We start from the raw sequence: 27,467 nt of genomic DNA on the forward strand, positions 1-27,467 counted from the left end.
ATATGATAATAATCTAATTTTTTTTATATGATGATCGACGAGATTCTTGCAGACATTGATGAAGATGACTACGAGGGATAAATAACATGTGGATTGGGAACAGAGGAGTGGATAAAATATTCTAGTTTAATTCTATAATCAGAAAATTGTACTAATTTTGAGTTATAATTCTTTATTTGCAGGTCCATATACGGAAGAACAACATTGTTTGTTATTCAAATTAGGATTAAGTATTATCAATTGATGTTAGAGTTTTAAGTATTTATTTATATTTTTTTTAATCATATATTTACTTATTAAAAAAGAATTGTTGTTCGTATTATTTTTTATTGGATTTAAATCATGCTTATAAATGTTTTTTTACTATTATTTATAAATAAATGTTGTACTCTATTTTTTTACTCATTATTTTTTTATTTGTCTAATTTTTCATGTGATATTTAACAAATATACTGATAAAATAATAGAAACTCCTCGAATGACTATACTATAGAATGAATTGGAAAAATGTGGAATTGAGAAATTGATATGCTTAAAAAAAAAATTTATTCTTAAACTTCATGCTTATCACGTAGAGAAAAATGTGTCATTGTCTGAAATATAAAAGGAATGAAATAATTGACTTCATAGATTATTTTTCTATTTCATTTTATTATTTTATTAATTATGGTTTACCTTAACGTGGTTTTTCTAATAAAAAAAATACATAGTGATATGTACCAAACAAAATATTAAAATACAGGGGTATTGATAAAAAAAAAAACCTACATGGAGGTATTAAGCAAAAAATAACTTACACGGGGTGAGATATACATTTGTAGATTTTATTATATAAAAAATATGATATCAATTGAAAGCAGGGAAAGTAACAATGATTTTATATATAAAAAAAAAGAATTAAAAGCAATAATATCATGTATTACTTTATTTTTATTCTCCATACATCACTGTAAAATAAACAAATAAAAATAAAAACAAATAGATACATTTTTTAAAATTTGCACATTAACAAATGAGATATGCTTAAAAAATTATATAAATTTTTTTTGTGTCAAACAAATGACAAACAATTCTACTGTTCATTACTTTTAAATAAATAATATTAAAATCAAAATCGCCCCATTTTGTTTCTCAAATGTGAAATTTTTTCACACGGGGACATGAGATAAAATACTCCTGAAGAACACAAATGTCTAAAGGAGAGAGATGACGATTAAGAACAAATATATTAACCGTTAGATTAGTTTTTGCATAATGACCTTTTTTTTTTATGAAAATAAAAGAACAAATATATGAACATGTGAGTTGAGAACGCGGAGTGGAGTATCACTCTCAATTCTGCCATTTCTCCTTAAAATCTCCAAAATTTGGATATTTTATTGTATTTAAATAAACTATTACATTAAATATAAAATTAATTTTACAAATAATTAAAAAAATCACAATATTAAAATTTTAATAATCCATATTTTTCATGTGTGAAAAAAAATAATCTATATTTTTCATAGAACATTAACCCGGGCGATAGTACGGGCAAGTTATACTAGTTTTTTTTAAGAGAGGTAAATAAGTCATGAAGTGTTGTGTGTATTAACGTTTCATTTCATAAAAGTCAACAAGTCAAGAGTCCTTAACGTCTTGGCAATTGCCTCCCTACAATTTATTAAAGGGTCATGCTAAACAGTGTCCCCGGGGTACTAGTTAAGCATACTAAAAAAAGAAACAAATGAAAAAGTTAATGATGAGAGAGAATAACTTTTTACATATTAAAACATTGAATGCACAATTTACGAGATGAAATTTTCATATTTATATCCTTATCTAGTGCCCCGAGGACACTATTTAGCATTTTCCTTTATTAAATTAAATGAATGCAAAGAGTCACCTAATGACGAAATGACAACATATACTAGTAGGCATGTGGAAATAGTACAAGCACATCGTTTCTTACTTTTTTTTTAGGTGTAACCATTCCCTTCCAAGTTGCATCTTTCCCAATCCATTGTAAAGTGACTATAAATACATAGTCACAATAACCTTTTTTCATTCCCTTTTCTACTCACCTTTCTATTGTATCTACATCCTTTACAAAAATGAGTCTTGCTAACGAATGTCCCCGGGGCACTCTTTAAGCATTCCATTTATAAAAACTTTTTATTCAAAAAATTAAACATTACAATTTCCAATGCGTTGACTTTACGCATTCCGATAAAAATTCTATAAAAAGCTTACTATTTAAGGGTTTAAAGAGTGCCCCGAGAGCACTATTTAGCATTTGCCTACAAAAATATAATCATGAATGGTTTTGTTGGCGAAATACAAGAATTATTGAGAGCTGATTTTGTTGTTCTATCATGATATCATTACTTTGTTACATTTTTGGATGAAAAAAATGTGACAAATTGCTAGATGTTTGTTTCACATAATATAATTCATAAATAATCACAAAATTGTGAGGTTGAGAATGGTTATATATAATATAATAGTTTTATAATTTTTTAGTACTTTTTTTTTACAAGAATTTTTTTTTAGTACTTATATATACTCTTTTTCACTTTTTATTCTTACATAAAAGGGTGGAAATGTTACTTTAATTCCTAAGACTAGAGTAAAAAAGATCATTAACCATAACTCGTCTAATGGTAAAAAAGATACATTTTGGATTTGAAAAGTTCCAAATTCAAGTGTCGCTAATGATAGGAAGTAAATAAAAATACTTTTTTTTTTTGTTGACAAATTAGAAGATTTTTAATTATATACCAATAAAATAACATTATTTCCAGAAAAATAATGGTATAGAGTTTCTTTTGGTGCCCATGTATTTCTCGCGGGCAATTTTCATTTTATTTTTGTGTTACTTAAGCGGTTGATGTTACATGTATCAAAAAAGTAGCGAATGTTATAAAAATGAGAAATTTGAGAAAAAAAATTCTCTAACATTTTTCAAAATTTTTTATGGTAGATTACTTAACAGTTCGCTATTTCATCGGCAAAAGAGGTATTTTGGTAATATCAGAAGTCGAAATAACTCTCATGTTGTAAGTTTGAAAAAACACAATCCAGGGAAATGTAAAGCCCGTTGGGCCAAAATGACGGTATTGATTGATGTGGGCTCAAGAGCCAGATTGGCGAATTCGTTTTTCTTCTCTCTCTCTCTCTCTCTCTCTCTCTCTCTCTGAGGGGTTCGTTGCAGAGTTGAATTTTGTAGGTGGTGACGAACGATGGGAAACACATCTTCCATGCTCACACAGTACGACATTGAAGAAGTTCAACAACACTGCAAAAACGCATGTAGTTCATTACTTACTTCTTCTTCTTCTATACACTCTCTCTTTCAATTTCACTTTTCGTAACTAACTTGTTCTTCGATCTGTTTGTGTGTGTGTAGTTACGCAGCAAGAGATCGTTTCTCTATACCAACGCTTCTGTCAGCTTGATCGGAATAACTGTGGTTTCATTCCTTCCGATGAATTCCTCTCTATTCCCGAATTCGCCGTCAATCCTCTCTCTCAGAGTATGTTGAGATTGCTCGATGGCTTCAATTTCAAGGAATTTATAGCTTTTTTGTCTGCTTTCAGTCCACGCGCCACTCTCCAACACAAAATTGAATGTTTGTATTACTATTAATTCATCTTAACATCTCTTAATTCCTTTAATTCTTCCCCAAATTGATTCATAATTTTGGTTTGTTATTTCTAGTTATTTTCAAGGTTTATGATACGGATTGCAATGGAAAAGTTAGCTTTGATGACATGTTGACGGTTTTGAGGGATTTGACTGGACAATATATGTCTGAACAACAGAGAAAGGTTACTAATAATTGCAAATTTTTCTTGTTCCTGTTATGTAATTTTGTGCTTCTTCCATGCTTTCTGTGTATGAATTTACCATTATAGAATGCTCGTTTTCTATTTATGGTACCTTCTAAATTGAAAATATGGAAATGAGGTTGAGAATGGAGACTTTAATGGAGGATATCAGCTTTCTTGTTATTGTTATTTTGCATTTCAATTTTAGTTGCTCAAGATAATGAGGGATGCTATGAAGCACGGACACTCCTCGGATTAGGGAGTGTCTCACGGACATGTGTCAGTGGCTGACACCGACACTTATGATTACATTGAATTATGTCATTTTCTTAAATTATTATCGGTGTCTGTGTCGTGTCTGGTGTTCGTGTGTCCGTGTTTCATAGGAGGGATGATTTGATCTGCTTATAACAGCCTCTGATGTATTCTGTTTCCTTTCTACGCACAGGAAGTTCTGGCACAAGTCCTTGAAGAAGCTGGTTATACAAAGGATTCTTTCTTAGTCTTGTCCGACTTCATGAAGGTACTGAAATAACTAATATCTAGCATCACTTGTTGCACTGGAATACTTAAGTTTCATTTAGGTAAACATTTTAATAGGCAAGCGGTACATTAGGGATAAATTGGATAATAAACCAAGTCTTTTTGTTGCTTCTCATTCATATTATTATGATCTTAACTATTTGCTTCAAGGACTTGGAAAGCCTTCGCTAGAATAGTTACGTAAAATCGTTAATGCAAGTTAGGATTTGATTAGTTGTCTATATGATTCTGCACATAATAGCTCGGAGTGACAAGGTCGCTGACTGTCCTTGAGGATATAAATTGTTGGGCGTAACTAAGATGTAACTAAATTACCTGGCTTTTTTTTTCTTCTAAAATCAAGGCCTAAGATTGACCGGGACCTATCAGATATAGGCTTATTCATGTGGCTTGATCTTTATAAGAGTATAATATGGTCTCAAAGCCTGTTCAATTTTTGCAGTAAGACTTTCAAACAAGTTAGATCAACTTGTTTGACTTAAAAGAAAAGCTTTTCGGATAGTTTGAAATCTGTCTTTTTTCTTCTTTCTTAATTACCAACTTTTAAAAGTTTTTTTTTTCTTTCTTTTTTTGGACTAATTTCTAAAAGCTTTTAACCTAACTTATTTAGTACCTAGGCCGTGCCTAATACATGTCAGGCCCATAGGTTCGTGGCAGGCTGTCTGAACTATTCCCGCCCTTTACTGCCAATTAGTTAAACCGACTTCAATATCTTCATTTGAAACATAGATCCTAAATCCTAGTTAGATTTGGCATATACAAACTTAATGCTTATCTTTCTCAACGGGCATTACATTTTTCACGCTTCCTACTGTTTGAGGGTGATACAACTGAATCCATGCTCGTGATTATTTTAGAGTCATACATCTTCATATTCATGCTGAATTTCTACCATGCACAATGAACACTGCTAGCTGTTGATATTTGTTTAGTGTGCCATCTTGAATTTGAAATAAATGCTTGACCATCCCTTTTCACTGATAGATTCTGGGCAATTCGGATCTGAAGATGGAAGCGGAGGTTCCCGTGGATTAGAATGAGGATAGAAATTTCCCTACAGTATAATATAGCCACACAACAAAAAACTCTCAGTAGTTTGGGTTTGATGAGGGAGATTCTCGATTCTGGTATTCTTTTCTTCCTCATATTGAATGATGGAGTATTTGTTGATTGCAAAACAAAGATTCGGGTGATGAAGTTTTTAACAATTGTGTTCAGCACTGTTTGTTTCTATTTAGAAATTAGAAATAATGTTTGAAGTAAATATGAGCTATTTTGCTGTTGGTGTGGCAACTATTAAGTTTTGTATGAAGTTTGAATAGTTGATGATAATATTTACTTTTTTGAACTATATAGTAAATTAGTAATATTTGGAAGGTTTATCTGGAATCTATTCCTCTTCCTCCATTTCCTTTTCCTCAGATGTAATGTACTATAACTATAAGCTGAGTAAAGAAACATGCAGATAAAAAGAGTTAAAGGTATTGCAAAGGAAAAAAGAAAAGAAAAGGAAAACATGCTAAAGGTAAGATATCTGTCAGGGAATCTAGTAACAATGCCAACATAATTTTAAACAGAACTGGTGACTGGTATAGTAACTCATCATTAACAGAATGCACTAGAACTGGTGACTGGTATAGTAACTCATCATTAACAGAATGCACTAGAACTGGTGACTGGAAGATATTTGTAGATTGTAGATCCCTTTTGTTCTAGTGCATTTCTATCACGCCTCATAATACGTGGGCTTAGTGTTGTTGTGTTGGGACATAAGTCATAATAACAGCAAATTAGATTCTGACCCCGTGTTTCTTTATATATCCTTTGAATTTTTAATTTTGCCCTTGCAAAAAAATTCGGTTTTTACAAATCGAATTTTTTTTGCCTTGAATTTTTTTTTTCGGTTTCTAGAAACTGAAATTTACTCTGAATTTGCACTAGAAAAAATTTGACTTATGCGAACCGAATTTTTCTGTAAAGGCAAAATTGAAATATTGGGGGGTTTAAAAGAATCAAGGGGTCAGACATAAGCAAATTACGCATTGGATAAATTACGCATTGGATATTTTTTTTTTTTTTTTAAATACGCATTGGATAAATTAGAATGATATAACTGGTCTATTAAAAACGACAAAAAAATTAAAATGATGATTTAAAATTTCACAAAAAAATATAAAATAAACTGGATCAAAAAAAATCATAATTTAGTGATCTACATTTTTCCTTAAACATTTTTTTGGTAACTCAGGTATCTCTGCGCGTAATTGCAGACACAAATCCCTCAAATGAGTGATAAATTATATATAAGAGTTTTAATGTTGACGTATGTCTAAAGAAGAATTTGATTTTGCCAAGTAATGTATCGAATTTGAATCTTATGAAAATATATAGGTCCAAGAGAGTTATTAGAATTTGGGAGGCCTATACTCAACCACAAAAGCTAGCTTAAGAGTTGAGGTTTGCACTACACTTATAAAGGCTATCTATGCCATATCTCTAGCCAATGTGGGACTTCTAACACACCCCCTCACGTCTAGAACTGAACAAGCTGGAACGTGGAATCAACAACAACGGGTGGCCCAAATATGGGAGGTCTCCACAACAAACAACAAATGGATCTAGGATAGGCTCTGATACCATATTAGAATTTGGGAGGCCTATACTCAACCACAAAAGCTAGCTTAAGAGTTGAGGTTTGCACTACACTTATAAAGGCTATCTATGTCATATCTCTAGTCAATGTGGGACTTCTAACAAGGGTTTTTTATTTATTTAAATAGGTTAATTTTATATTTATTTATAAATAAAGGTTCACTTTACCGACGTGAAGAAACAATGGTGACTTTTTAATATATAAAACTTTCAGCTTATATATGCAAATTACAATAATAATACTCATAATTTCATGTTTCTTTAAGCTTTTTGACTTTTCTCTTTTCTCTAATGATTTTTTTCATTTATTTATATTAGAATTTGAGAGGTCGATACTAAATCACATACTCAATCACAAAAGTTAGTTTGAGAGTTGAAGTTTACACTATCTTTATAAAAACTATTTATGTTATATCTCTAATCAATGTAGAACTTCTAGTAACATTTATCAAAATTCTTTTATAAGAAAAATCTTTTAATTTAGTAATCGGTATTTTCTTCAGTCTTATATATTTCTAAATTTATTCAATTATATAGAAAGTGAAAATAACATTTGTTTATATAGGAAGTGAAAATTATATTATGGATAAATAACATTAATAATTACTGTAAATGAATATAGAAAGTGAAAATTTGTTTATATAGGAAATTTGAGAAAGTATACTTTATTTTTGGAACGCATAAGGACGCCCGGCAAACAGTACGAAGGATTCAATGCATGCGTGTGTTGGAGTTGACCTGAGACATTTAATAATGAGGTCGGTCCTCATTTTATAACCGTTGAGAAAAATAAATACTTCTCTAACCATAAACAAACAAACAAACGGCTTTCCCAAATAGAAAAAGAAAATCACTTAGTAGAAAGAAAATTAAAAAGAAAAAAAAAAAAAAAAGAAAGAAAAGAAAAGAGTGGATTAACACACCTGCGACGAGTAAGGAACATTTGCGGGAGACAAGGACCCTACAATTTGCTTTGCACAAACAAAACAAAACAAAACAACAAACAAATCAATGAATCATCATCGCCGGAGTGAAATCGGAGAATGAAGTCAAATCATACACCAACGTTAACGAACCATGATTTTGTCTTTAACAATAACTTCCCACAACGAAACTCACACTCTTTGTTCTTTTCTATTTCCAACTTCCTTTTACATCACTTACAAAGGTAATTTCATTTCTTGTTCTTCCTTCTTCATCACTTTTCCTTACAATTTCAATATTCAGACAGAATCATAGGATTTTATTCTCTTTGTGTGTGTTTTATTTTTTGGAAAATAAAAACAATTTGGAAAGGTAGATTTGTTTTTTCATTACATTTCTAATTCCTTGTTACATAAGAATCCTTATCATATTTCATATGGTTAGGTAATATATCGCTGTGATTCTGTGAATCAATCAATCAATGAATACTACTAAGCAACCTTTTTCTTTTCTTAGGCGCTTTCTCTTATTTTCTTTTTGCTTTTTTTGTGCAATAGATAGTTTCCCGTTCACATTTTATACTCATCGCTTCCGTTTGTTTGCAATCATCGGAGAGATTAGCTTGTTTCTGATCAATATTTGTTTTCTTCAATTTGTTTGGCAATTAAGCAATTTTTTCATGAAGGTTAGTATCAATGACTTGTTTCTAAGAGACACATATTATGAGTTAGACTCTGAAATGAAAATAGCTGATTATTTTCTCCCCAAAACACCTTATGTTTATGTGTATTTAGCTGTTTACTTGTAATTGATCTCATACTTAGATGAAAGACAAAACTTAGGTGCATTTATTTAGGTGTTTTTGGTATTGTTCTTCAATTGAAATACACTTTTTTTTTGGTCAAGCAATTGAAATACACTTTTGTGGTGATAACAGACTTGAAAATGTTTGGATTTAAAGAAACTGTGTGTAGATATGATCTACATGGAACAATTACACTTCTGATTAAAGGTGTGTCGAGTGTACACCACACAAACACATGTGATTGCATTCGATTGATTGTTTTTTCTTTCAAATTTTTACTGTTGTTGACGTGTTAGTGTTGTATCTGTGTCTGTGCTTCAAAAATTATGAATAATTTAAGTGAAGAACAACACCAAAAGAACCTAGAAAATGCACATAAGCTAAAAGGAGTCCAATTCAACCATAAACCATTATTTCTCTCATTCTATGGTTGACTTAAAATTTATATTTTGTGTGTTCAGGAATAAGTGATTGCTTCTAGTTCAACATATAATCAGGTGTAGGTGGTAAAAAGTAGAAGCAATCATGTCTGAGACTGATATAACAGCCATGAAGGAGACGCTTCGCGCGCAGCAGCAACTTCTGCAAAAGCTATACGCGGAATTGGATGAAGAAAGAGAAGCTTCAGCAACTGCAGCAAGTGAAGCAATGGATATGATATTGCGTTTGCAAGGCGAAAAAGCAGCGGTGAAGATGGAGGCAAGTCACTATAAGAGAATGTCAGAGGAAAAGATAGGTCACGCCGAGGCCACCCTTGAGGTTTTTGAAGAGCTTATGTATCAGAAAGAAATGGAAATTGCTTCTCTTGAGTTTCAAGTTTTGGCTTATAAGCAAAGACTTCTAGCACTAGGAGCTGATTTCAATGCAAGTGATTTTGAATTCCCCGAAGATCTTCTCTTGAATAGAAATGATCAGCAAAATAATGGAGAAAATGGTCAAAGTAGTACTATAAGAAGGCTTAGTTCATTGCCACCTATTCAGTTTAAGAATAATTTTAGAGCTAACCGAAAGAGAGATCCATCGCCGACTCCAATTCCATTTCCTGATGTGATTCCTAATACACTTGAAGGTAAGGATCAAGAAGTCAATTCACCAAGCTTGGAAATACCAAAGAAGCCCGTGGACTATGCAAATGGAACACTTGATTCATATTGGAATCAAATCCAAAAGTTAGATGAAAAAGTGAATGTGATTTCAGATCGTAAAGAATCAGGAGTTGAAAAAACTTCAAATTTGAGGACTAGAAGAGGGAGATCATGTGCAATATTGTCACAAGCAAGTAATAAGATAGCTTTTGACAAAACATTTAAATTACCTCCTTATCCTAATGCAGTTAAAGAAAATCGATGTGAAGTTGCAATGGATACAGAACCAGTTTCTAGTCCTTCTTGTTCGGTTAATGTGCACGATGTATTTGAAGTTAGTGAACATGGGAAAAGAAAACTTGAGAAATGGATTTCAGATGTAGATAACAGATTAACAAAACCAGATTCCTCTGAGGAAATCATAGAATCAAATGTTAAACATGATATGGAGAAGCTAAAGAGCATGATGCTTAGCACACATCATGAAATCAAAAAAGCAAATGTTAAAGATACGAAGAATGTTTTGGATTGTAATGGTGAAGCCGAGTTTCATAAGTTGCATCAGAGAATTGATAGGCTTGAGAGGGATAGAATTAGTATAAGGCAAGAGGAGATTAGGCATGAAGGAGATGGAGAAGAGCATTTGAGGTTGTTGAAGGACATTCAGAGTCAACTCAATTCTATACAGTCGGAGATGAGAAAGTGTAATAAAACCAAAAAAGCCTCACCTAAGAAGGAGGAAGATATTTCTTTGGGACCTCTTCAAGAGGTAATGTGCTTTGGCCTTTTCTTTTTGAAGCTAGTAATTGTTTGATAGTACTTTACAAGTAAATACCTAAATTGGTCATGAAATTGTAGGACTTTGTCAATCTAGTCCTTCGCATCATCCATATTCCAAAATGATCCCTAAAGTTGCATGCAAATTTTTATCAAAATTTGTTCCTCCATTGGTAGTTGTAGGGACTAAAACGACGTTCAATTGGTAATATCGGGAATGAATTTGAAACTAGGCGAACAGTGTTAGGAATGTATTTGATAACATATCCAAATAGAGGAATGAACTTGATTAACATTTTGCAGTTCCAATGATCATTTTGGAATATTAATAATGTGGGGGATTAGATTGATACAGGTACAGCCTTACAATTTCAACTTTTAAGGGCAATCTTAGATATTTATATTAGAGAGAATATAAATACAAGGACTAACTAGACGAATTGATATAGTTAGGGACCTTTTTGAAATATTCACCAAGTCAATGACCTATTTGAGAGTGTCTTACAAGTTACAAAGTCAGGGATCAAATTGGTGTTTACTCGATTATTTTGTTTCTTGAATCATTTTCCTTCAACTTTATAATAAGATTTTTCAAATTTGTATGAACAGGCAATGCTGTACTTTTGGATTTGATCAAATTACTACAGATTACACAGAATGACCATCTCAGACAACAGATCAACTAAGAGCAATATTTGGTGTACATATTATCCATTGTTCACAAAAGGGATTATGTTTGGTATATAGGGAGGCAAAATAGATCTTATTATGAGCTGATTTTAGTTACAGAAGAGTGTATACCTTTTCATATAGTTCCATTTTTTACAATTGACACTAGTGTGACAGGTGATTTGAATTTTTTGTGTGATTGGTATAAGGAATATGTCTTGTGTTTCTTGCCCCTGGGGATTATACAACTTGGTGGATTAAAAATGTCTTGCCAAATTGACAGTGCATTTTTACATAAATTATATCATATGTATCCGTGTAGATGCCTAACTCAGTCACTATTAATATGGTGTTATTAGTAGTTCTTTATTTAATTATTTCAGTGTATCAAAGTGAGATTATTGGAGTCAAATGGTAACTACCAATTGAAACGAGTAATTGTACAATAATGTTTTGGTAGGTAACATTTGAGCTTAATTCCACTCCAACTTCTTTGTTGGATCTGACCATAGGAGCTTTAATCTGACTTCAATTGGTCCCCCATTATTGGACACTGGAACTAATCCCGGTCATTAGATTAAATGCCAATTTAACCAATTTAACCGAGGTCCTGGGTTCGATCCCAGGTTTGGGTATGCAGCAGTGTTATAACTCGTAGGGAGAGTTTGCCATCTACTTGGGTCCCACAAGGCTCGAGGGATTAGTCTCTGCAGTTGCGCGCATATTTTAAAAAAAATAATAAATTAAATGCCAATTTATTTATTTTAATTCTTCCAGCCTAACCAGATGTTTACTTTTATGAAGTTAGGGAGAATTACCTGTTCACAAATAAAAAATGATTAATGGTGTATAGTATTTGTTTTGAAAAAAAGTTTTATATTTAAAAAAGTAAATTATTGTTTCATTAATACGTAGCTCAATGTTGTTTTTGATTTGCAATGTTATTGTTTTGTTTTTGGTGAGTTTTGGTTGTCTTAGTTTCAAGGTGTAAGACAGTTACTTTTCTGTGTTGTTGGCATTTCTTGTGCTTATTGTTGTATTATAGTAATATAATTTGGCAAATCGATAATTTGGCAGTTAAAAAAAAAAAAAAACTTGTTTTATATTGAATATTCATGTATGTGTAACGGTATAAATAAGTGTTTTCTGGATTATTCTATTATGCAATATATAGTGCATGTTTTGCTGTGACCATGTTGACATGCTTAATACTTCAACATCAATTTTCAATGTTTACTTTTCCATCTTTAACACTTTTTTTCCTTCTCCCATTTGCATTTTCTTGTAGAATTATGTTTCTTTCTCAGACAACAATGGAGAGACCTAAGAGGCAGCGCGAGGACAACCAAAATGAAGACATGATCAGTGACTTGACCGATTGTCTTCTCCTTCACATACTGTCATTTTTGAACACCAAAGAGGCCGTTCAGACTTGCATTTTGTCCAAATGGATCAATCTATGGAAGAATCTTCCCACTCTTTCTTTAAGTCTTTTTGACTTTAGTTGTGACTTATTTCAGAGAGTTTGTTACTCAGATTTTGTCTCGTCGCGATGACTCAACCCTTATTTGCACAGTCCATTTGAAAAGGTGTCATCCATTGGGTGTTAACTTATTCCAAAGGACTATAAAATATGTTGTTTCACACAATGTCAAACACTTACAACTGGATGTACCTACTATTGAATACTTCCCGTCTTGCTTCTTTTCATGTCTCACTTTAACGTCTCTTAATCTTTCCGCTTACTACAAAACATTGTTTCACATGGCTCAGCCACAAATATTTCCAAATTCTCTGAAGCTGCCAGCATTAACCACTCTGGAGTTCTTTGCCTTTCGTCGCAGTGATGATGGTTGTGTCGAGCCCTTTTCTGCATTTAACATGTTGAATACTTTGATTGTTCGCAGTTGTGTAGTTCTGGATGGACAAAACCTTCGCATTTCAATTACCAAGCTTCTATATATTTTTTTAAAGTTTTTTTTAGTGAAATTATAATGAGAGATATAAAACTTGCAACGTGATTAAAAGTAATAAGGATAAATTAGTAACTTTTGTGGTAATCGATTTTAATATATTAGTAATAGATAATGATAAATTAGTAACTTTGGTGATAATCAATTTTAATATATTAGTAATAGATTAATAATAGAAGATTAGTAATAGATATCTAAGCAAAAAAATTATTATAAATTTTTTTTTTAAAAAAAAGTATCTTTTTATGTTTAGCGAAAAAAAATAAGGTATCTCTTTATTTTTTTTATTTTTTTTTATGTTATTATCTTGAAATTATTGCTTCAAAAAAATAAAAAAAATCTTGAAATTAAATTTATAAAAACACGATCATCTACCCTATTTTTTTTCAACTCGTCTGCTTTTGGAATCAATAACCACATACATTCATCGTCTCAGTTCAAGGTTTGTATTCCTCTTCATTCTCCTCATTGGATCGTCGTTTATCTTTTTTGTTTTAGGGTTTATATTTCGCTGTTTTATGATTTTGATGTTTTCTTACTGAATTTGCATGGTCTATGGCAATTAGGATTTACGGTTAATAATCGGCAGCTGTTCTCGATTTTGATTTTTTATGTTTGTTTTAGTTTTAGGATTTAGGGTTTTATAACCGGTTGTTTTCTCGGTCCGACATTGATACTTTCCGATACTTATTAGAGAAGTATATGGTGTGATTAAGTTTTATAATTGGTTGTTTAGGGGCGGATCTATGCCTAGGCCTAGTGTGGCCATGGCCACACCAAAATTCTCAAAAAAAAAAAAAAAATTATGCATACATACATTAGGTCTATATGTGTATAACTCAGTTGGTTGAGACAATATATATTATTCAGAAGTTGAGATTTAAATCCCGGATACTATTTATTCACTTTTAAGGTGAAATTTCTATTTACTAAGCTACTAAATGAGTTGAGATCCTCTCCATTTCTTATGTTTTTCATTTCTTCCATTACCAAAGTTTTTAAATATTTTGGGGTGTATAAATGACATTTGGACCCACTTGATGTCACATTTTTGCATTTATATTCCCAAAACTATATAATAATGGAGTAAATGGAAAGAATTGGAAATGGAGAGGATCCTAACTCCTACTAAATAGAGTTAAACATGTTTTTGGTCGTAACATTTTAAATTTAGTCTTTACCTAATTTTTATTAGAGTTAGGATCCGTTGACACCAGGTGTCAAACTTTAATTTGACACCAAATCTTAACCGTATATTTTTTTTAATCAAAGGCTAATAATAGTTTCCTATATTATCTTGTGTGTGTATCTATTTAGGAGATTCCTTATTTTTAGGTTGCATAAAAATTTGATTTATTTAGTAAAAAAAATAAATTGATTTATTGTTCTAAAAAAAATTGATTTGTTGTTCTAAAAAAAAATTGTTGTTATCCCCATCATTACTATGCTCCTTGCGTTTTCATTCTCCTTTGGTTAACTGCCAAAATCAATGTCAATTGCAAACTATGCAGATAAATAACCGACTACCAACTCAATTTAATTAAAATGGTTTTCTATACTAAAACCATAAATTGAATCTTTATACTCATATATACCATGATTGATGATTCATATATGCACTTATTTTCGATGATTTATAACCTTATATGTGATTCCTAAACTCAATTCAGACACCATGGGAATGAAAACGCAAAGGTAATGTTGGGGGAGAATAACAACAAATAAAAAAAAACAAAATCGGGCTTAGGCTCTCATGTTTAAAAAAAAATCATTTTTTTTTAGTAGAACAATAAATCAAATTTTTATGCAACCTAAAAATAAGGAATATCCTAAATAGATTTGCACATGAGTTAATATAGGAAACTATTATTAGCCTTTGATTAAAAAACATAGACGGTTGAGATTTGGTGTCAAATTAAAGTTTGATACCTGGTGTCAACGGATCCTAACTCTTTTAGTAATCCCTAAAAAATTATCATGCGCTCAATTTTGATCTCTACTATTAAGAAAACTTGTATTTTTGAATGATTATTTCGTAGGTATGTTTAAAAAAAGTTCATCTAGAAAAAAAGAACACAAAATATTTAATTTATGGATCATAATTTTCATTACTTTTATCTTGAATTGGTTTTGGTTTTTTTTTTTTTTTTTTTACAAAATCTTGAATTGTTGTCATTTTAAAAAGTCATATTTAAATTCAAAAAATGATAAATAAAAAAGAAGTAAAACTATTTAGTGTTATAAATTTCCACTTGCATTAGTTTGAAGTTTAGTTAATTAGTTAAATATACTATTTAGTGTTATAAATTTCCATCCATTTTTATAAGATCTACTTTGACTAAAATATACTATTTATTTATCTTATTTTACCCTTTTTTTTTAATAATATATGGATGTAAATATTAGCATATAAGATATTGTTTAATTTGTTTTGATGAGTATTTTCAAAATATTAAGTTTTTATAATTTTTACTAATAAACAATTAAAGATATTAGCGATCAAAATTGTGCATCGGCATACATGCGGTAGTAAAATTAGGTCTTATATTTAGGGATGGAGGGAATATTTCTTAATCAATGTGCGAAATTCTAAAATGACCAAAGATTTAAGACAGATAAAGTATAAAGTATATGTTTCATGTTTAAATTTAACATTGTCATTTAAAACTTTTGATGCTAATAAATTTTGGCTACACCAAAAAACAAATCCTAGATCCGTCCATGGTTTTATGATTTTGATTTTTTTTACTGAATTTTCATAGTTTATGGCAATTAGGATTCATGGTTTATAATTGAATGTTGTATGATTTTTATTTTTTATTTTTTGTTGCTGAATGTTGCATAGTCTATGGCAACAACAATGGACCAAAGAAGAATCATTGGTTTTGATAAAGGTTGGGAGCGTATTGAAATCGGTATTGCGAAATTGATCAGAGAAGTGGAAGGATCACCAAACACTGAGTTCAGTTCAGAGGAATACATGATGTTGTATACGTATCCTTTTATTATTGGATTCATTCAGATAATTCTTTATTTTGTCTCTTTACTATGTTGTTTTTCCTTTTAACTATTATAGAACCATTTATAACATGTGCGGGTATGGGCAGCATGGCTTCTCACAAAATCTTTATGACGAATGCGAGGAGACTATTCCGCATGGCTTCTCACAAAATCTTTGTGACGAATGTAAGGAGACTATTCGGTATGGCTTCTCACAAAATCTTTGGGAGAAATGCCAAAATCTTTATGCCAAATGGAAGGAGACTATTCAGCATGGGGTCTCACGAAATCTTTGTGACAAATGTGAGGAGACTATTCGGCATGGCTTCTCACAAAATTGTTATGACAAATGCAAGGAGACTATTCGGCATGACTTCTCACCAAATCTTTATGACAAATGCAAGGAGACTATTGATGAATTCAATAGATCTAATGTATGGAAACACCCACATGTTTTTCTCACTTTACTGTTTGAATTTCTTTTGTCATAACAATGATTAACTTTTGTTTTTCTCGCGAAATCTGTTTTATTTTTAGGTTTTGCCTTTTTTAAGTGGAAAGCTTGATGAGTTGTTGCTGAGAGAGCTTGTTCAGAGAATGTTAATCCATAAGACCTTTGTTACTCGGCTTTCACATCTCTTTGCTGTTCTTAAACGCTACATTGTAGCACGCTCCCTGCCTCCACTAAATAAACTTGGTCTTTCTTCTTTCCGCGATGTGGTTAGTTAGTTAGTTAGTTAGTTATTGATCTCTCTTAGCATTACTTAATGTATTGTTTATTTTTTATAATAATAACTTAATTTCAAGAGTTACTTACAGGTTTTTATGGAGGTACATGCTAATGCTACAAAAGCTGTGATTGATCTGGTAAGTTCATTCATGACTTCACATTGTGATCATTTATATACTGTGCTGCTCATGATTGAGATATGAAAATAGTTATTTTTTTCATGTTACAGATTCGCAAAGATCGTGCTGGTGAACAGATTGACAAATTGTTGTTGAAGAATGTTATTGATATATTCGTTGAGATCGGCATGGGTGACATAGAACTGCTTGACGAAACTGCCAATGACTACAAACGTAAGGCTGAGCCTGAGCCTGAGCCCGAGCCCCTGGCTAAAACATGCGAGACAATGGTAAGTCTGTTTGTATTTTAATATTCTTAAAATTTTGTCAATTAGCTAAATGATTTTCATAATATTTTAATTTGCAATTTTTGGAATTTGATTTATAGTTTGATATCAAAGCATTCAAGAAGTCAATTGAGGGTCTCATCACCCTGAACTACATACGTCAAGAAGGACAAGTGGTGCAAATTGAGAAAGATGCTAAGATTACTGAAGTTGTCTGAATTTGTTTCCTAGGAAAGTACCGTTGAGAATTCCCGCGGTTACATAATGCTAGTTGTAAATGGCTGTAGTCGGCTACTTAAATCAGTGATTGGAGTATCTTAGTACTAGTATTGATTATTTTTTGCTTGCATGATGAGTTAGTTATTGATTATTATGGTTTTATTTGGAATAAGAGTGATCACAACCACAAATGTAAAAGGTTTAGGCACACATACAAAATTTTGAGAAGTAGATGTTGTCCTGTAGTTGGTTATGGATGTCATGTGACACTCAACCTTTTATCACTCGGAATTGACACTAACTAAACATAGTTCAATGATTGTCCTTCAAATTTGTTGATTGTCATAACATAAGACAATAGGAATTTGCCTTATACTTAGCTTGAAGGTCCATAGAGATTGTGTCGGAGTCATTAATATAGGAAAAGGGGTCTTAATTTTTCAATAATGTAAAGACAATACAAGAGCTGTTTAATGGGCACGTCCTACAACTATAAAAATAACTACAATTTAGTATTTACAATGCTTTCAATCTTTCAGCTGGTAGGTCATTTTGTTAACATATATATGTCTGTTGATGCAACTTCTCTTTGATGAAATTGTCTGTCTATCTCGGTATGTTTTGTCTTATTATGTTGAACGAGTTTATGAGCAATATTGCTGGCCAATTTATCATCACAAAACAATTTCATAGAGCCTTCACACTTTATTTTTAAATCTTGTAGCCCAAGTTTCATCTATAATAACTCACAAAATCCTAGGGTCACATGTACAAGCTTGATTGGGCAACACACTTTGTTCTTTATTCCTCCGAGCCACAATGTTGCCACACAAGAAGGTACATATATTACAATATAAATAAATAAAGGTGTCACATTTACAAGCGTCGCATTAATACTTGCAAACTTCTTTCTTCTTTTTTTTCTTTTTTTTTTTAATTTTCAATCGAATTCTCTTCTCTTCTAAAAGAATTAGTGAGATAATCCTTCAACCTCCCCATCTCTTGTGCTACATCTAGCATGGTTGGTCTTGTTGAAGGGTTCTGTTGTGTACACAGTATCCCTAGCTCAACGAGTTCCAACATAACATCTTCCAAAACTTTGGTATCATGACTTGGCACACAAGAAAGACTGCATCTTTGAAGTGCTTCTTCGACAATGGTTTTAAGCTTGTCTGGCTGTGTGTATTGTCTCTTAACCCAATCATGCAAGCTAAAGCCTTCATGGATTAGGACATCGGTAGGGCGTCTACATGTCACTATTTCTAACAGAATTACTCCAAAACTGTAAACATCTCCCTCAGTTGAAGCATGTTTTCCCATTCCATATTCTGTCTTGTCCAAGAAATTAGAGTGAGTTCTACAGCACAAAACTGTTTGATAAATAGCAATCTTAAAACAGACACAAAAAAGTCATAGTTTCTTAAAAGTATAAAGTATAGGTCCTGTTTGAATAAAGAGCTTAATTAAGTGCTTATACTATAAATGCTCATCATATAAGTGCTTATGTATAAGCTATTTTTATAACAAAAGATAAAATAAAGTCAAATTGTTTTCCTATAAGCTGTTTTCATAAGCTATTCTTAAGAGTTTATGAAATTAAGCTCAAAATAGCCTATAGACATGTCAAAAATTGTTTTCATGAGCTCTTTCAAATAGTCTCACAAGTACTTATTGAAGTAGATAAGCTGAAATAAATCAATCCAAACATGGTCTTACTCATTAATTATTAACAAAAAATAGTCATGAACATGTCATAGAAAATATTGAAAGTGCATACCTGGAGCTATATAACCAACCGAGCCAAATAACAAGCCATGTGTTGAACTGAAAGATGTTGAATTATTACATGTGGAAGTATTGTCATCACCTTTTGCAAGCCTTGAAATTCCAAAATCAGTAACCAAAGCTGTAAAGTCATCATCAAGTAGTATGTTACTTGGCTTAAGATCACAATGCACTACTTTCACAGGAGAGTAATGGTGCAGATAACACATTCCCTCAGCTACATCACTGCAAATCCTCACTAATTGAATCACATCCAATCTCTGGCTTAACTCATGGTTTGGATCATATAAGTGTTTTTCAAGACTACCATTTGACATTAGTGGAAGAACAAGAGCCTTAAATTCTGGTTTATTGCAAATTGTGATGATCCTTATTAAATTTCTATGCCTTATCTTTTTAAGAATTTGACATTCCCTTCTAAAGCTCCATGATATTTCACCATCTGTTCTTGTATCCAATACCTTCACAGCTACTCTTGTATTATCTAAGAGTACACCTTTGTAAACCCGACCGAACCGACCTGAACCGATGAGACTTGAAGCACTGAACCCTCCAGTGGCTTCTCTAAGTTGTCTATATGAAACTCTTGGATACTTGAGCTCTTTTGTTTCATCTTCTTCTTCATCCTCTGAGTCGCATCCAGTAACGACGCGCAGTTTCTTTCTCATTTTTGACTTGATTATCATGGAGTTCCTACACATGCATATCATAGGTGTGCCAAATAGTAACACAGAAACTAACAAAAACACCAAATGATAACTTTTTTTCCCATGACATTGTTTCATGCCATTAAATTGACCACAAAGATCATTGTTTCCTAGAAAAGAATCTATGGTTAAAGATGAAAATACTCCATTGTTTGAAACATTTCCTGAGAATTTGTTGAAAGAGAAGTTGAGTGTTTTGAGATAGGAACATAACTGAAGGGACTCAGGTATTGTTCCATTCAATTTGTTACAAGATACATCAAGTGATTGAATATAAGACAATTGTCCTAATGAATTAGGTAAGGGACCTTCTAAGGAATTACCAGAAAGATTGAGATATTCTAATGCTATGCAATTTTCAATTTGTGGTGGAACTGTACCAGAGAGATTATTCATAGATATATCAATAGCTAGCACCATTTCCATTTTGCTTAGTTCTAATGGTAAAGGACCTTGTAACTCATTGTTTGATAAATTCAAGTACAGCTTCAAGCTAGTTAATGCTGCAACTTCTGAAGGAATCATCCCTGTGATCTTGTTGTGAGACAAGTCTAGAATCTCCAAATTGACACATTTTCCTAGACTTGGTGGAATTATGCCAGAAAGGTTGTTGTCATAAAGTAAAAGCCTTCTTAACTGAGGGAGGTTTGCGAAACTATCCGGTATCGAACCAGAAAGCTTGTTTCTTGACAAGTCAAGAAGTCCAAGATGCTTAATGTCGCCGAGAGTTGAAGGAATCTCACCAGATAGATAATTATCTGACAAATAAATTCTCTCTAGCCTAACAATCTTGCATAGGCTGTGAGGGATTGTTCCGTTTATTCGGTTACTAGACAACTTTAAGAAAGTCAAGTTGACAAGGTTGGAAATGTGGGGAGGTATAAATCCATGTATGAGATTCTCTTCTAGGTGAATATGTTGCATGCTTGTAGGAAGATTACCAATAATATGAGGTAGCTTCCCACCGAGGCTGTTTCCAGCCAATTCGAGTTCTTGAAAGTTAGATGAATTCATCAAAGAAGCAAAGAAAGGTTCAAGGTTAGTGTTACTATCATGGCTAACAAAATTGTTATATGATAAGTAGAGGAATTGTAATTGTCGAAAATTACATATAATCTTAGATGGAAGCTCTCCACTTAACATATTGGACTCCAAATCAAGCCATTTAAGCTTAGTAGAATTTGAAAGAGGCAAAGGAACTTGTCCTACAAGTTTGTTAGACCAAAGTAAGAGGAACTTAAGATCTTTAAGGATACACTTATTAATGTTTAATGGAATTTCCCCCACTAATGAATTATTAGAGAGGTCTAAATAACTCAATGAAGTACCATTACATAAAAGTGATGGAGGAATCTCTCCCTCAAGTTGATTGCTTCCCAAGTTAAGGTAATATAAGTTGTGTAATGAACCAAACTCTAAAGGAATGTTCCCTTGAAGAAAATTCCAAGATAAACTAAGTTGTTCAAGATGAACTAAAGAGCCTAATTCTCTTGGAATGTGACCCACCAGAAGATTTCCAGAAAGGTCAAGAATTTGCAACAAAGAGAGGTTAGCAAGAGAAGGGGAAATAGTTCCTCCTAGTGATTTTCCACTTAGATCAAGCTCTATGATCCTTTTATTATGACTTTCATTGTTGCATTTGACACCTGACCAATCACAAACATTACCAACGTTTGATTTCCAGCTCTCTAGCGCGTTTTCCGGGTCCGAAATAACGCATGACATGAATGAAACAAGTGAAGTTTTATCATTCATAAGGCTATCATGTTCCTTTTCAAGAACTCTAGAGTGAGCAAAGACAAGAAAATAGAATAGAAACATCGTAAGTTGTTTAAAAAAACACATCATGAAAGGAAAACAAAGTGAAGGAAATGTTGAAAGAAACTAAGGAATGTGTCACTTCAAGTTCAATTGTGGCTCAATATAAGGAAGCAGAAGTGATGGAAAAATTGAGTTGTTTCATTGTTTGTGCCTAACTGCCGTTGTTTGGTGCTTAATATGTTTGACTTTTTAATTCAAAATTGACTTATAAAAAAAAATATGACACGTGAGTTAGCATTAATAGTGATGACCATGTCAGCACTAAATAACGAGCCTAACATTCATAATTTTGTGTTATGATGATTAATTTGGGAGGTTCTTAGATTTTGTTGAATACGTAGTGGATTATGTGCTGTTAATAAGGATAATGTTGATTAATAAGCATGATTTGTAGGGGGCTATGATATTGGTATATTTGTCGGCTGATATGCGGTTTGATTTGGTTATTTTGATGTCAACTACTAGTAAGAAAGAAGTGTATGAGTGAAATTTCAACGTTTTTTATGGCAGAAAATATTACTATATGCACGTTTGGGAAAAGATTCAATGAATTCATTCAACAATGTTGAGTAAAATCACAACTCTAGCTAGTTCACAATAGACACCTAATTTTTTATTTTATTTTTCTTTACAAAATTGTCGAATACACTATTTACTTTTAGATTAGCATTGTTAGAATCAAAGATACAAACAAACTAGGAGAATAACAAAGGAGGCAATTAGGGTTACATAATATTAGAATTGCATTAGCTTAATAAAATAGAGTTACAGGAGATTATATAGTAAAACCTAGTGGACTATAAAGCTAATGAGCCCAATAGCTTAAGCCCAATAATTTATTATCTAACACCTACCCTCAAACTCACGATGCAACGACAGAGAGCATCGAGAGTTTGTCAAACAAAATACGAAAAACATCTACCAATAAAATAAACTTCTAGCACTATCACTCAAGCTAAAGCTTGTTACAAATTAACCCCAAAAATAAATCAAACCAATTAAAATCACGATCAATGGGGAGCAGCCATTTCGCAGTCAACAGAGAAACCATCAAAGAGGGAGAAACAAATCAAATTAATTTAACATCGAATTTAGTCCAGTCCAAAGTCAACCAATCCAAATTGTACCAAATCAAACAAAACTGGACCAAACATAAGGATCAGCCAATAGAGAGAAGTGCAATGCAATCAGAAGAATCAATAGAGAGAAGTACAATACAATCAGAAGAAGTGCAATACAATCAGAAGAGAAGTGCAATAGGGGAGAAGTGCAATGCAATTAGAAGAAGTGAAATAGGGGGAGACGTGCAATGCAATCAGAAGAGAAGTGCAATAGGGAGACAAGTAAAATGCTATCAGAAGAATTAACAGGGAGAGTCAATCAATTAGAACCAAACTGAATCAAATCCAACAAATTCAATTCAAATGATCCAAACAAAACAAACAAACGAAGTAGCATACCAGTAACAAAGTAACACCATGAAAATACCAAGTATTTGTCCTGACTTGCCGAACCAAATGCTTTTGCAAACCAATAGTTACTGTGCCCATGCCAATTCAAAATCAAATTACACAATGAAGTAGTCGCAACAAACATGTCTTTCACCCTTTACTTTGAAGAATGCTTAAATCCCACCACCAAAGAAGCATCGAAAATGGAACCAGAAGCAAGTCACCGAAAACCAAAAGAAACAACAATACTTTCTTCCCAGCAAAAACAAAAGCAACGTGCTGCACTTAAATTCAATAGAAACCAATTTTGACCAACCAATAGAAATTAATCAAATCAATCACACAACACATCATTCCCAAATTATTCGGGAACTCAACGGCGGAAGCGACAAGTGGATCAAGGTGGATCGTAACAAGCTCTCGATACCAATTTAGAATCAAAATACACAAATAGTAGGAAAAGAGAAAGACGGCTAGGGTTTCAATAGAATACCAATAGCTTAAGCCCAATAATTTATTATGTAACAATCATAACATAGATACAAAAAATTTATTCTTCATTGTTGAATCTAAGGAATTATTAATCTTCGTTGTCGAATCTGTAAAACACACAAGATAGATTCTCCCTTAGCATACAATAATCAGTGTACACTTTATTTGATATAGAATGAGAGTACATTTCTCACTCCTTGTGTTTCTTTTCTACCCCCATCTTTCTATTTTTGTCCTTGTATAAAGACTTCGAAACACGTTTTTCGAAGATTTTTAAAGTTTTTCTAGTTCAAATTCAGAAAATACATTCCAAAATTTTTTTATAAGGCAAAAAGAAATCGGAAAACATATTCCGAAGTATTTATTCAAGGACAAAAATAGAAATTCGGGGGGGAGAAAAGAGACAACGGGTGGGAAGAGAAAAATTCTAAGGATTGTTTTTTTGACACGGGGCCCAAACGAAGGAAAAGGAGCCCAATTCAAAATAGCCACAACTCCATAACACAATAGTCCACTCTACCCAATTGTAGCGTTTTAATTTAGAAATAGTAACTTTCTTTTTTTGTTACATAGAAATAGTAACTTCGTCAAAAAATTAGTTGAGCTAGTTGAACTAAGGATTAAAGAGTAGGAGGTCCAGGATTCAAGTCCTGACAAAGAATAAAAAACTAACATAACATTGTAATATTAACAACTAACATTGCTTATAAAAAAAAGTAACTTCGTCAAAAAAAAAATAGTAACTTCTAAAAATGTAATTTTATAAATAAACTGATGAAACAAACATACTTGTTGATTAAAAAAAAAAAAAAAAAGTGTATTTATGTTGTCATAGCTTTTCTACACATCAACAAGATAAAACATTTCACATTTAGATATATGTTTAGAAGAACAAAGCTTGACTTACTAGGTGGATCATCTAGTTTACAAGAGAATTCCATATTTTCTTTTATAATGATCGATGGATTATTATAGTGTATTACCCTCAAAATATGAACTAATTCTATGAAATCTATGAAAACAATCTCATTTGAACTTTATCGAGAAAAAATGAGAGAATTTTATGAGAGAAAACTCATGGCTACGTCTAATCAAGAAACAATGTTCTATTTACATTGGCCGGTGCAAGTGGGTTGCCCGAATTTCGGGCCAAAAGCTAAAACTGGACCACGTTGTATTTATCTATTAGATACCATCACAAAGAGAATGTGTGGGCTGCAATAGATTCTATCAAGTTGCCCTTTGTGTTCATTAGTTTGTGTATTCTTGTGGTTGTCTTTATCAATCTCCATGTAAGTGTAACTCCCTTTTTAGGGTGAAGCATACTTGTCTTATACAACAAAATCTCCATGTGATTGCCATAGCTGTTGATGTTGATTGCAATCGGGTATGTCTTTAATCATAGAATGTTTGTGAACTAATGTGTTTAGTTATACCTATCTTTTAGTTTAACTAAGATTATGAGTTTGATGACTGATTTGAACATATAACAACGTTAAAACTCTTAAAGTGGATTTATCACTCATTTTAAGTCCCACAAAATTTGCGGATTTATTTATACAGTTGCATGCTGATGATATCTTCGATTTACACCAACAACTAAAAATTAATAAACGTCATTTCAAATTCAATTGATTTTGCAATTAAAAAAAAAAAACTGCAGCCTAAGGTTTTAGATTTGGTTCACCAAAAAATCTACAAATCTTGAGCTCCAATGCATATTTATTTAGTAGAAGTAACCCCTTTAGCTTGAGTAATGTCTCATAAAAGATACACATTCTCTTACTTGTGGTCAACAAAATCAAATACAACTATACAAGCAAGAACACGTGCGTATAATTGAGTTTGAGGTAAAATAATGTATATTTGTGTTTTTGTTTTGAAAGCAAGTTCCATTAGCTTAAATTTTTTAATCCAATTTGTTAGATAGTACGTTAGTGATTTAATAATATAATGGGCTTGTGGTTGTAATTGGGCTTTGGGCATAGTAGTAATTTAGTCTATTTATGTTTTCTATTATATTCATAAGACAACTCATTGTATTCTAAGTCATTGTAATGTAATCCTAATGAAACCCTAGTAGCCCCTTTTGTCTTCTCTGCTTTGTATCTTTGATTCTAACATGATATCTAGAGCATGGTTCGATCCTTCTTGAACCACATGTCACTTCCGCCGTCAAGTTCCCAAAAATTTGGGAATGTATTTGCTTATTTTGTTGTTCTCCGTTTGGAATCTGGGAGGTTTGCCTTTTTGCGTGTTTGACTTACAACTTTGAAATTTGTTTGTGTTGTTTTGTGAAGTTTCAATTTGTGCATCAAATTGAAAAACGGTGGCTTTGATATTTACTGGTAATTAGAATTGACTTGGCATTTTAAGGAAGATACTTTTGTTATTGAATTTTTTTTAGTGTAGTTTGGCATAGAGTAATCAACCCATATATGTTGGTTGCCAACCACTACTTTGGTTCGTAACCCTCGGCAGATATTGGTTCTTTTCTTTGATTTGGTACTTGGTTCAATCGTAGTATTTTGGTTATCTCTTTGTTTGAATTAGTTTGGTTTTATTTGGTTGTTTAGCTATTATTGGCTGTGGTTTTTCGGTGCGGTTCAGTGTGATGGTATTTGGTTTGTTTGTCTTGATTTGGGTTTGTTCGGTTGAGTTTGATCTAGTTTTGTTGGTTTGGTTCCATTAATTTGGAGATTTGTTTGAATGAATCAGTTTGGTGAGGTAATACTCACAATTTGATGGTTTGGTTTTGTTTGGTGAATCGAGTTCTCACAATTTGGTTTTGTATGGTCTCTCTTGTTTGATTGTCTCTCCCCTTTTGATTTCTTCTTTGTTTGATTGGTAGTCTCCCTCATTGGCTTCTTCTGTTAAATTGGTTCTCTCTCTATTTGGTTCTTCTCTTTGATTGTATCTCTATTGATTTCTTCTGTTTGATTGACCTTCTCTCTGTCAATTCTTCTGATTGATTGCATTTCTCCCTATCGACTTCTTCTATTTGGTTGCACTTCTCCCTCTATTGGTTCTTCTGATGGATTGCATTGCATTTCTTCCTATTTGGTTTCTTCCGTTTGATTGCCTCTGTCTGAATTATATTATGTATGATTGCTTCTCTATGTTGATTTTCTGATTGCATCTCCCTCCCTATTGATTCTTCTTGTGTTTGAATGCTTCTCTTTCTCTCTCTCTCTCTCTCTATTGGTTTGGTTATTCTCTCTACTTTGGATTGGTTTTGCTTGATTGTTTTGGATTGGTACAATTTGATTTGGTTTAGTTTGGACTGGATAAGTTTGGTTTGACTTGGTTTTGTTTGGACGTTCCTACTGGTGATGGATCTTGCTGCATTTTCAATGATGTCAACTCACTTTAGTTGCTACTCTCTATTGGTTATTTTGGTTTGATGTCTTGTTTGACAAACTCTCAATGTTTCATGTCAAGACATTGTGAGTTTGCGGGGAGATGTTAGATAGTATGTTAGTGATTTAATAATATAATGGGCTTGTGGTTGTAATTGGGCTTTGGGCATAGTAGTAATTTAGTCTATTTATGTTTTCTATTATATTTATAAGACAACTCATTGTATTCTAAGTCATTGTAATGTAATCCTAATGAAACC

At 32.2% G+C, this 27,467-nt stretch overlaps 4 protein-coding genes across 8 annotated transcripts; 3 read left to right on the forward strand and 1 right to left on the reverse strand.

Moving 5' to 3' along the window:
• Positions 1 to 3,132: 3,132 nt before the first annotated feature.
• On the forward strand, positions 3,133 to 5,741 carry LOC123908814 (calcineurin subunit B-like). Of its 2 annotated transcripts, none has more exons than XM_045959535.1 (5): positions 3,133 to 3,291; positions 3,389 to 3,610; positions 3,700 to 3,809; positions 4,258 to 4,332; positions 5,337 to 5,741. In XM_045959535.1, the coding sequence occupies exons 1-5, from the start codon at positions 3,222 to 3,224 to the stop codon at positions 5,385 to 5,387; spliced, it is 528 nt and encodes a 175-aa protein (XP_045815491.1). In that variant the 5' UTR covers positions 3,133 to 3,221; the 3' UTR covers positions 5,388 to 5,741. The 2 variants fall into 2 exon arrangements, with proteins under 2 accessions (XP_045815491.1, XP_045815492.1); XM_045959536.1 differs by having other exon boundaries at positions 3,134 to 3,291; positions 3,389 to 3,514.
• Positions 5,742 to 7,826: 2,085 nt separating this feature from the next.
• Positions 7,827 to 11,676, forward strand: LOC123908815 (nuclear matrix constituent protein 1a-like). Of its 4 annotated transcripts, none has more exons than XM_045959539.1 (3): positions 7,827 to 8,172; positions 9,195 to 10,587; positions 11,205 to 11,676. In XM_045959539.1, the coding sequence occupies exons 2-3, from the start codon at positions 9,259 to 9,261 to the stop codon at positions 11,226 to 11,228; spliced, it is 1,353 nt and encodes a 450-aa protein (XP_045815495.1). In that variant the 5' UTR covers positions 7,827 to 8,172; positions 9,195 to 9,258; the 3' UTR covers positions 11,229 to 11,676. The 4 variants fall into 4 exon arrangements, with proteins under 4 accessions (XP_045815495.1, XP_045815496.1, XP_045815494.1 ...); XM_045959540.1 differs by having other exon boundaries at positions 7,852 to 8,172; positions 9,231 to 10,587; positions 11,205 to 11,656; XM_045959538.1 differs by lacking the exon at positions 7,827 to 8,172 and adding an exon at positions 8,185 to 8,300 and having other exon boundaries at positions 11,205 to 11,655.
• Positions 11,677 to 13,625: 1,949 nt separating this feature from the next.
• LOC123909467 (cullin-1-like) lies at positions 13,626 to 18,057 on the forward strand. The gene is made up of 7 exons (XM_045960307.1): positions 13,626 to 13,679; positions 16,083 to 16,231; positions 16,314 to 16,671; positions 16,775 to 16,957; positions 17,057 to 17,104; positions 17,197 to 17,376; positions 17,475 to 18,057. Exons 2-7 carry the CDS (start codon positions 16,086 to 16,088, stop codon positions 17,589 to 17,591), a joined length of 1,032 nt encoding a protein of 343 aa, XP_045816263.1. The 5' UTR covers positions 13,626 to 13,679; positions 16,083 to 16,085; the 3' UTR covers positions 17,592 to 18,057.
• Positions 18,058 to 18,372: 315 nt separating this feature from the next.
• LOC123909601 (putative leucine-rich repeat receptor-like serine/threonine-protein kinase At2g24130) lies at positions 18,373 to 21,905 on the reverse strand. Its single transcript, XM_045960467.1, is given in 4 exon segments — positions 18,373 to 18,920; positions 19,205 to 19,235; positions 19,238 to 19,358; positions 19,360 to 21,905. Coding segments are annotated over 4 exon segments (3,093 nt in total). The 3' UTR covers positions 18,373 to 18,525.
• Between the last annotated feature and the right edge of the window lie 5,562 nt (positions 21,906 to 27,467).

This window comes from Trifolium pratense, linkage group LG2 (assembly GCF_020283565.1).
Source record: "Trifolium pratense cultivar HEN17-A07 linkage group LG2, ARS_RC_1.1, whole genome shotgun sequence".
Classification (NCBI taxonomy): Eukaryota; Viridiplantae; Streptophyta; class Magnoliopsida; order Fabales; family Fabaceae; genus Trifolium; species Trifolium pratense.

Excerpts from the sequence above, each read along its gene's own strand:
- LOC123908815 (XM_045959539.1), top strand. The coding sequence starts at position 9,259 with ATGTCTGAGACTGATATAACAGCCATGAAGGAGACGCTTCGCGCGCAG. Across the intron at positions 10,588-11,204 it reads CTTTGGGACCTCTTCAAGAG|GCAATGCTGTACTTTTGGAT; the intron begins GTAATGTGCTTT and ends TTGTATGAACAG.
- LOC123909467 (XM_045960307.1), top strand. The coding sequence starts at position 16,086 with ATGGCAACAACAATGGACCAAAGAAGAATCATTGGTTTTGATAAAGGT. Across the intron at positions 16,232-16,313 it reads GAATACATGATGTTGTATAC|AACCATTTATAACATGTGCG; the intron begins GTATCCTTTTAT and ends TAACTATTATAG. Across the intron at positions 16,672-16,774 it reads ATGAATTCAATAGATCTAAT|GTTTTGCCTTTTTTAAGTGG; the intron begins GTATGGAAACAC and ends TTTTATTTTTAG.
- LOC123908814 (XM_045959535.1), top strand. The coding sequence starts at position 3,222 with ATGGGAAACACATCTTCCATGCTCACACAGTACGACATTGAAGAAGTT. Across the intron at positions 3,611-3,699 it reads TCTCCAACACAAAATTGAAT|TTATTTTCAAGGTTTATGAT; the intron begins GTTTGTATTACT and ends TGTTATTTCTAG. Across the intron at positions 3,810-4,257 it reads TGTCTGAACAACAGAGAAAG|GAAGTTCTGGCACAAGTCCT; the intron begins GTTACTAATAAT and ends TTCTACGCACAG.